The following is a 10,616-nucleotide window of genomic DNA, read 5'->3' as shown; positions in this document are numbered from 1 at the left end:
TATATACTAGGTATATATTATGAATAAAATCAACACATCCTCAAGCTGGAGGAGATATATCAATTTATAAGGAATTTATTTCCATTTGTCCCATATGGCTATTTGAACAACTTTTCCACCACAGACTATACTTCCAGAGCATTTCTCCTGTGATTTTGCCTCCAAAACCTAAATGAATGCATTTGGAGAATTATGTCTACAGTGTTAGAAGAAAATTTTTTCTAGTTCCTTGTTTTCTCACTGATTCTAACTCTGTTTTGTCACCACCTGTCTAAATCATTAGACTGATTTAAGTTAACTTGGCTCTCAGTTAGCAGCAGACTGTGCCTAAAAGTAATTCATTTCCTTTATTCTCTCTTATTCTCTTTATTATCTTATTCCTTATCTTTATTCTCTTTCTCCACACCCTCATCTGTATTATAATCTCTATTCTATCAAAGCACACAGTGATATTAAAATAAATGAGGAACTTAGTGAGAAGCTGTAAAATAAAGAAAAGGTGAGAATATTAGAAATTGCCTCAAAATCCTTAGCCTTTAAAACAACTATTCCACATTAAGGATATGAAAACTGTGAATTTGAGTGCATAACTGCGGATAATAATCTAATCTGATATCTTCCTGTTTCGATGATATAAGCTGCATAAAACCTCTTAAAAAATACTTTTTCTGAAATGAGACCTAATATAATATAGGTAACCTCTAGAACCTATAGGGAAGAGTGTTTCTAAACACAGACTGTTTCAAAATGAATAAATGATAACATCTAGTATATTCATTTTGGCTGTGAAAAAGTCCAGGTTCTTGGAATGTAGGTAAAGAGGAGTGAGTTTTAAAACATAGGTATTTGGGGAAATAAAGAATCTGACAGTTTAGAGTTTTATTTGTGATGATTCAGAAACTTTTAAGAGTTGAAGAAACAAGTAACTTTTTAAATATAATCTTTTTAGGAAAAAAATGCTCCCTACGCTAGTACCATAAAAATCAGGTTATTGTAATTTTTACATATTCATTTAACTTGTTTCATTTTATCTGGAAAGACATAATTTCATATTTTTGAAAGTGATAGGCTGTTTTCAACTAGAGACAACCATTTGTAATGAAGATTCTTGAAGGTATATTTAACTGATCATATTTCCATTCCAAATAAATACTATCTACCTGAAAAAAGAACCTCATTTCTAGTCTCATTGTTGAACGTTAGCTGTAGGGAAAGAAAAGAAGTATAAAACTTAGAGTCTCAGACATGAGGCTTTAAAGATTTTTTTTTTCAAATGGTGAATACAAAAATACAAATGTTTCAGGAAAGCAGTTCAAGTTAACATTTTAAGATTTAAATAGTGCACAATTTCGACCATAAATACCAGTTAAAAACAATAAAACTGAAGCAACTATTCTATTGGTAGCATACTTGCAGTTTTTCTGCACACATGTGCAAACAGTACAGTACTGTGCTAGATGAGAATTTAATATAGTGTATTATTTAGCCTGCTGTATAACACACAATATTATTAAACATTTAAAGAAACGTAATTATTTGCATCAAAATTCACTTGCACTGTATTTGGTATTTAAAGGGAGAGGAAAAACCATTTGCAGGAGGAGGAGTTGAGTCCCAAGGTGGAGCTGTCTCTTGTGTTAAATGACACTGGCCTATTAAAACGCTCTGATGGGGAAGGGCTTAAAGGCTGAGTCAAAAGCCAAGAAGTCTCTTTATTTACGCCTACCTCCCAGCCCTTGGCAATCTGACTAATAACAAACTGAACTAACAAGAAAGACTAGAAAGGGAGGAAAGAGAACATTGCTGCAGCTTGGATCTACAGCCTAAGAAAGCAAGAGTGATCAATCCCAGCTCTGTTACACATCTTGTTTATTTACTGCACTCAGCAGCTTGCAAATGGTTAAGTATATGCAAAAAAAGTCAGCATAGCTGTGAAGTATGCCGTGAATTTTAATTGGGGAATAAAAGGACAACGGCTTCAGGATGATCTAGTATGCACTCTGCTTGAAATATTTTCAATGAAATGCTCAGCATTTTGTCTTTGACCAGAGGTTTTAACTTTATAAAGCGATGGAACTTGCCAAAAAGTGATATTTGAGAAGAAAGTACGTGGTGGTCGGTGTTTTCTTTTTTAATAAAGAAACTGAATTTACTTTGAACATCTCTTCCAGCTGTGCATTACAGATAACGTCAGGAAGTCTTTGCTTTACAGGTAAGATGAATGTTTCCAGGCTTTCCTTATACCTATTTTTGCATTATCCCAAAGTGATTGAATTTCTGTTTGCCTCTTTAAAAAAAAATAACTTTGCATTAAAGGATATCCAGTTTCATTCTTGCTCACTGGCACAACTAATGCTGTAGCAGATGCCTGTTTTCTGTGAGCAGCAGACATTTAGTCCAACAGCTGGCTGTAGAGAAGAACAAGTAAAATAATATGCTACTATTTCTTTTACAGCATGCAGTTTGTTATTGGAAACTGAATTATTTGTGCTTTTTGAAGGGAAGATTACTTCCAAACACCATTGTTGTATTTGAAATACAAGCACAATATGAAAAGATTCTTTGTATTTTGTATACCACTTTTATTTTTTCCTGACTTGAAAATATGTAAATAGAGATTTTTTGACCTCTTTAACACTGTATCAGATTGTCAATATAGAATCACTTTTCACATTTGTGTGTATTTCTGAAAAGATTAGAAACTGTTCCCTAGGGCATTTTGAAGAGCATAAAATGCATATAAGATTAAACAATAATAATGAGAGGAGAGAGTCTCATCTGGAAGTTATTTACTCTTTTCTTAAGATACTGTGCCTGGTGAAATGCATAGTATTCTTTCTTGGTAATCTATGGAAAAGTAGTTTCAGTGTTTGTGGAAGCTAATCCACAAGTTGAAGACTTCAACTTCAAGCTGCTTGATTCTAAGCATAGCCCTCAGAGCTGTTTAAAATCAAACTATTTCCCTATGGAAACATTCAGCCTGCTAACTTTCCCTTTGTATAGAAAGGGACTCTATTGTTTGATGTCTTTGGTTGCCTTTTACCTTTCAGAAACTTCATACTATACATGTTTTCAATAAGACAATGTATTTTCATGGAATGAAAGTTTATTTTCAGGATTATTGATTGGATTCTGGGATGTATTATCTAATTGTGATTTTTAATTAGATTCAAAGTTCACATTCCATCCAGAAACATGAAAGCAGTTATCATTTCCAAAAATTGAATAGTTATAAGATGTGGTGTTTCTTTACCTTTTGATTTAGTCTATATAAATTTAAAGTGCAATATTTAAAATAAGGGAATAAAATTAGATACCATTAGACTTCAAAGTATTTACCACACCACTGCTGTTATTTTAGAGTTAGAATTTTTTTTTTTTTAATTTCTATGTCAGGTGCAGGTATTAAATTTTTAAGGAGCTGGAATATGTGATATTGTTACCTTGAACTGTCATTTTTTATTTCCTAAATTAGAGATATCCTCAAATATTTTAATATAGTGAAGCTTGCTTTAGAGTTCATTGTTTGCAAATTAAGCCTTATAATAAAGATCAACTGCTTAATTATGTGATGACATTCAGTGCCCTAAAGCCTAGTTCAAGACCTCATTAGGGAGTCATTTGCTAGAAGTTTATATGAGGCATTGTTTGTACTTTTATAATAGCCTGAAATATGTGTTAAAGATCAATTTTTCTTCTTTAGTTTTTATGATATTAACCTTATTCATAGTAGAATTTAAAAGTAGCAGTGAATATTCCACCTCTAGAAATTCAATATAAAGTGTGACTGAAGTGAAATTTGAATGGACGCCTTTAAGCATATATATCTGATACTACAAGGCTTATACAAACTGCCCTAGACAACATAGTTAAAACAAAATCTTTAATAAAGTTCAGCTTTACTACATAGAGACATATTTTTTCTCAAAGTTTTTAAATAAATAATGGAATTAATAAGTATCTTAAGCCAAAATCAAAGCAGGTTAAACACAGAGTTATTAGATGTTATATTGTGATACCCAGTTCAAAAATAAAACTAAAGGAAGTGCATAATGCATGCAAACCTACATTCTTTCTAACGATCATCTTTGAATTCCCTACAGGTCTCTCTGCTTCTAGCTAATACCTACATATTTGTCTTTTATTGTAATCCTTCAGCCTTAGATTCATCTAGTTTGAGCTAAAAAATAAAAAAGCCAGGGTCTTCTCAAGTATACATTTTTGCATCATATCAAAGTATCAATGGTCCATTTAGCCAGCACCCCTCACATCTATTAAAATGCAGATTATTTGGTAGATGTGAAGACAATTGATTTAATATTTTAAATTCTCCCTGACCTAAATTTCAGATTTTTATCACAATGCAAGTTAAAAGTAAAATAAACCTGCCAGTCATAATATTTGTAAAAATATTTGTAAAAGAAAATGTGGACTCAGCAATGTATTTATATATTCAGAATAATAATATTTTGCCTTTTAGAGGAAAACCTATCATTTTGAAAATGTCAGATTCATCTCCTCCCTGCTCCTGGCCACTAAAGCCCATTGCTATTGCATTTTATCTTACAGAATCAGACCCATCACAGGACAACATGAAGCTTTGGATTCATCTCTTGTATTCATCTCTCCTTGCCTGTATATCTTCACAGTCCCAATCACCAATGTCCTCTGCCTCAGCCAGAGGTTCTTGTGACTCTCTTTGCAATTGTGAGGAAAAAGACAGCACGATGCTAATAAATTGTGAAGAGAAAAGTATCAAGAAGTTATCCCAAATAAGCGTGCCACCATCACGACCTTTCCACTTAAGTTTATTAAATAATGGTTTGACAATGCTTCACACAAATGACTTTTCTGGGCTTACCAATGCTATCTCAATACACCTTGGATTTAACAATATTGCAGATATTGAGACTGGTGCATTTAATGGCCTTGGCCATCTTAAGCAACTTCATATCAATCACAATTCTTTAGAAATTCTTAAAGAGGATACCTTCCATGGACTGGAAAACCTGGAATTCCTACAAGCAGATAACAATTTTATTACAGTGATTGAACCAAGTGCCTTTAGCAAGCTCAACAGACTTAAAGTGTTAATTTTAAATGACAATGCTATTGAGAGTCTTCCTCCAAACATATTTCGATTTGTTCCTTTAACCCATCTAGATCTTCGTGGAAATCAGTTGCAAACATTGCCTTATGTTGGTTTTTTAGAACACATTGGCAGAATATTGGATCTCCAGTTGGAGGACAATAAATGGGCCTGCAATTGTGACTTACTACAGCTAAAACTTTGGTTGGAAAACATGCCCCCTCAGTCTATAATTGGTGATATTGTGTGCAACAGCCCTCCATTTTTCAAAGGAAGCATACTAAGCCGGCTGAAAAAGGAATCAATTTGCCCCACTCCACCAGTGTACAAAGAACACGAGGATCCTTCAGGATCATTGCATCTGGCAGTAACATCTTCAATAAGCGATAGTCGCATGTCAACCAAGACCATGTCTCTTTTAAAACCACCCACCAAAGCACCAGGTTTAATACCTTATATTACAAAGCCATTCACTCAACTTCCAGGACTCTACTGTCCTATTCCTTGTAACTGCAAAGTACTCTCCCCATCAGGACTTCTAATACACTGTCAAGAGCGCAATATTGAAAGCTTATCAGATCTAAAACCTCCTCCACAAAATCCTAGAAAGCTTATTCTTGCAGGGAATATTATTCACACCTTAATGAAGTCTGATCTAGTGGAATACTTCACTTTGGAAATGCTTCACTTGGGAAACAATCGTATTGAGGTTCTCGAAGAAGGATCGTTTATGAATTTAACAAGATTACAAAAGCTCTATCTGAATGGTAACCATCTGACTAAGTTAAGTGGAGGTATGTTCCTTGGTCTCCACAATCTTGAGTACTTATATCTTGAATACAATGGCGTTAAGGAAATATTACCTGGTAGCTTCAACCCAATGCCTAAACTTAAAGTCCTCTATTTAAACAACAACCTCCTGCAAGTTTTACCACCACATATTTTTTCAGGGGTTCCTCTAATGAGGGTAAACCTTAAAACAAACCAATTTACCCATCTACCTGTAAGTAATATCTTGGATGACCTTGATTTACTGACCCAGATTGACCTTGAGGACAACCCCTGGGATTGTTCCTGTGACCTGGTTGGATTGCAGCAATGGATACAAAAATTAAGTAAGAACACAGTGACAGATGAAATACTCTGCACCTCTCCGGAGCACCTAGACAAAAAGGAATTGAAAGCACTCAACAGTGAACTTCTTTGCCCAGGTTTGGTCAATAACCCATCCCTGCCAACTCAAACTAGTTACGTAATAGTCAATACTCCTACAACCACAACTACAGTGGACACTATTTTTAAATCACTTACCGATGCTGTACCACTATCTGTTTTAATACTAGGACTGCTGATTGTATTCATAACTATCGTATTCTGTGCTGCAGGGATAGTGGTTCTTGTTCTTCACCGTAGGAGAAGATACAAAAAGAAACAAGCTGATGAACAGATGAGAGACAACAGTCCTGTGCATCTCCAATATAGCATGTACGGCCATAAAACAACTCACCACACTACTGAAAGACCCACAGCATCACTCTATGAGCAGCACATGGTGAGCCCCGTGGTTCATGTCTATAGAAGCCCATCCTTTGGCTCGAAGCATCTGGAAGAAGAAGAAGAAAGGAATGAGAAAGAGGGAAGTGATGCAAAACATCTCCAAAGAAGTCTCTTAGAACGAGAAAATCATTCCCCACTCACAGGATCAAATATGAAGTACAAAGTCACAGACCAATCCACTGAATTTTTATCCTTCCAGGATGCCAGTTCATTATATAGGAACATTTTAGAGAAAGAAAGAGAACTTCAGCAACTGGGAATCACAGAATACCTAAGGAAAAACATTGCTCAACTTCAGCCTGATATGGAGGTACATTATCCAGGAGCCCATGAAGAGTTAAAGTTGATGGAGACATTAATGTACTCAAGGCCAAGGAAGGTATTAGTGGAACAGACAAAAAATGAGTATTTTGAGCTGAAAGCTAACTTACATGCTGAACCTGACTACTTAGAAGTCCTGGAGCAACAAACATAGAGAGTTTGAAAGCTTTTGCAAAAACGCTGTGATTCTGTCTTAAGTCCAGACCTTGTAAATAAGTGCCTTATATGAGTGTATCATCAATCAGAACTTAAGCACAGCAGTAATCCTATGGGAAAAAAAGAAAAAGAAACTCAGGGATCACTGGGAGAAGCCATTGCATTGTCTTCAGGCAATTTTATCTATCCCCAATAAAATAAATCCTTGCATGTAAATCATTCAAGGATTATAGTAATATTTTCCCATATACATAAAGTGTTTCATAGAAGTCCTCTTGCACATCTAAAAGAGTTCAAAATTTAAGCAACCCTTATTTTCTTGAGTTATATTACCCATGGATTAAATAGAATTGGATTTTGTCATTTAAAAAGTATACCTGTATATGTAATTATAATATGTAAGAAATATATTGTTTATAAAACCAGTATATATACTACAAAAATGTAAATTGTTAGACACACCTAGTTTTCTTGCAATAAAGGCAAAAGGAACTGGAACTTTAAAATTACAAATAGTAACAGTAAAGAAAAAATGGAAGGTTGAATTATATAGGCTGAGTGGCTCATAACTTTGAACCTTTGATGATTAAAAAATGCCACTCCTATGCTTTCTGAATTTAAAAATAAAAATGATTAACAGTTCAGGTGGAATGAATAAGAAAACTTTTTGGTTTTTCTGCACATTTTGTGTGGACAATCTTGTTAATGCTGCTGTGAATTAAGGTACGTCATTTGTGCTCAAAGTTTAATTCTTATTCTTGAGATATTTTTTAAATGCTACTGATATTCAACTGTAAATATGATTAGTGCATCTATTACGTTTTGTTTCTTTCATAGCATTAATCCTTTGTAGATTTGAATACCACAGTAGAAATATGTTTCTTGTGGCAAGTAAGAATTTGCAGGTGTAAAGCAAATAGGAAATATTATTTTATTTTTATTGATGTAAACTGGTAGTTGCCATACATTAGTAGCAAAAGGCACATATAAAGGGTAAGTGGTTTAAGTTGTCTCAAGACTGGGACAATGCAGCTTTATTTTACAAGAAAGTATAGCTAGATTTTTATGATCTATTTATTCTGTACAGTTTTGTATATTTTTGGTTCACAAAGGTAATTATTCTTGGGTGCCTTTCAAGAAAATTAAAAATACTGCTCACTACAATAAAGCTAAAATGAAAACCCTCTTTTTAAATGTGCTTTCTTCAGTTAGTCTAATCTGTAATTCAGTCAAGTCAGGATTAACGCATACACATGCACGCAGGCACACAAGCACAAACAAGCAAAAATAAGATTTCTGTTTGTTGTCACCCACACAGAAGCAGTTTCTTCACCACGTGCAAAAAGGCCATTAAGTGTCTCAATGTGATTGACATGGAGCCAAACTTTAAGTCTGACCCGTGGTTTTCCCTTTCTGGCAAATCATTTTCCCACTCAATACAAACAGAAATGATTTTATTTTCTTCTTTCTGATTATACAATCAATCATACAGCAGATTTTCACGAGGCAAAATGGAATTAAGGTAATTTAGTTCTGTTTCCTGAACACCACTCAGATCCATGCACAAGGTTAGGAAGGAACATATTTCCTATGAGGAAGGATTTTTTCATTTACTTTACACTATTTTAGTGATTCATGAATATTCTATTAAATGTGTTGGTCTTCAACACTCAACTTTCTGCACTACTAGCTAAATATACATTGTTGCTTTGATTTTGAATGAGAAGACTTCCCTGTTAAAAACAGTAGGAGCCTGTGTGGCATGGTATGAAGAACAGTTATGAGTCCATTATGACATCATATCACTAAGTTTTAAAAAAATCATTGCATATATTAATATAAAGCAATAAAATATTATATATTAAAAGGTCCATTGAAAACCTAAATTTCTCCATTAACTTTTAAGGTTGGAAAGGACAAAGATGGGAATTCTTTTTTAAATTAACACTTACTAAAAGGAAATCTGGGTGCATATGTAATGCTTTACATGTTTACCCACTAAAAAATATTCAGCGCAATAATGAGTAGTAAACCCTCCAAAGCATAAATTTAAATGTTACATTCTAAAGAAAAGAACAAATCAAGAGCAGAATTCATGTTATTGCTCAGTAGAGTATCTGCCAATATTTCCTGATCCTAATCAAGTGCATAGAGGTATTAGAGAGACTTAAGAAATCCCCGTGCCTGCAGGATCTCTGGAATGGATCCAGGAATGCAGACAGAGACATGTCCTCGGAACATTCTTCTCTTTTGAGTGACGGAAAGATTTTTTAAAAATCTTCGTTCATTGTATATATAATATTCACTTTTCAACTTAAAATCAAAGACAGAACAAAGTTGCTTATGGAGTCATGTAAAAATATCCTCCAAATTAGGTTCAACCCCAATACTGAAACCCTATAAGAGTCTGGATATTACTTACAATGATGTAGGAATAGTTATGGTTTCCAAAGAGTAAGAGATTTTAAGGGCTTAACTGTTTAATTCATGATGAAACTTTTCTTATGTAATTTGTTTCCCTACTACAAGTAGTTGAGAGTTGGGAACTCTAGTGATGGTCTTTACCTCTTAATGGGTCTTGTGACCTGTGATAATCACTCAGAACTTTGGTTATTTTACCTGTGTTTCATATGTCTTCTCCCTCCCACTATGGAATATTTTTTTATTATATTCCCTGTTTGATTATTTACTTACAAGGCCAAGGTGGTCTCTTTCTGCAACTAATTGTCAGATTCAGAGTCTTAAATCCTAATTCACTATCCTCAGCCTTATTTACATTGTACCTGGGCATTCAAAAAAAATTAGACTTTTCATTATCCAAGGGTTCTTTTTTTTTAAAATTTAAACAGAAGTTACATTTTGTTCACTGCACAACAGGGCAAGCTCTGATTCATGTCTGAATCTTGAATGTTTGTAGTACTGTGATAGTAGTGTATAATCATACTGGATGAAACCCTTTCAATTCTGTCAATCTGTTAGACACACATTGTATTAATGTGTATTTAACAAATTATTTTCACTAAATAACCATGAAAATACTTATTGGAAATTTATCAGTGTTCTTCAGATATCTTCCATTGATCTCCATACTGGGATGATAATTTTACTATCTATATAAAAATGGATTATATCAATAATGCTGATTCTCCCTCTTGAATCAATCTCATATCACAGAGGAAAGTTTTTCCTTGTTGCTCTAATAGTAAGTAAATGGAAGTATCAGTATCATCTAAGCTGCCCTCATGTTTTGATTCAATTACTTTAAAACGTTTAAACTTTAATCCAGGATTGAAAAAAGTGATATGACTATCCCCTTGTCATTAAAAAGCAAATTTTTAATATACTGGTTTATATCTTTACATATATTGGGTTGGCCAAAAAGTTCATTTGGGTTTTTCCATAAGATGTTAGAGAAAAACCTGAATGAAATTTTTGGCAATACATACATAATTATATGTATAAATATATATGACTACATATATATATTTTTTGG

At 33.7% G+C, this 10,616-nt stretch overlaps 1 protein-coding gene across 1 annotated transcript; it reads left to right on the top strand.

Annotated features, from left to right (window-relative positions):
* The first annotated feature begins 2,103 nt into the window (after positions 1–2,103).
* SLITRK6 (SLIT and NTRK like family member 6) lies at positions 2,104–7,466 on the top strand. The gene is made up of 2 exons (XM_036831866.1): positions 2,104–2,212; positions 4,570–7,466. The coding sequence occupies exon 2, from the start codon at positions 4,593–4,595 to the stop codon at positions 7,119–7,121; it is 2,529 nt and encodes an 842-aa protein (XP_036687761.1). The 5' UTR covers positions 2,104–2,212; positions 4,570–4,592; the 3' UTR covers positions 7,122–7,466.
* Positions 7,467–10,616: the final 3,150 nt, after the last annotated feature.

The sequence above is a fragment of the Balaenoptera musculus genome, chromosome 18 (genome assembly GCF_009873245.2).
Source record: "Balaenoptera musculus isolate JJ_BM4_2016_0621 chromosome 18, mBalMus1.pri.v3, whole genome shotgun sequence".
Taxonomy (NCBI): domain Eukaryota; kingdom Metazoa; phylum Chordata; class Mammalia; order Artiodactyla; family Balaenopteridae; genus Balaenoptera; species Balaenoptera musculus.
The sequence above is the reverse complement of the archived record's forward strand: the minus strand, read 5'-3'. Positions and strand labels throughout refer to the sequence as shown.

Bases quoted from the DNA above. Each gene is read 5' to 3' on its own strand.
- SLITRK6 (XM_036831866.1), top strand. From the start codon at position 4,593: ATGAAGCTTTGGATTCATCTCTTGTATTCATCTCTCCTTGCCTGTATA.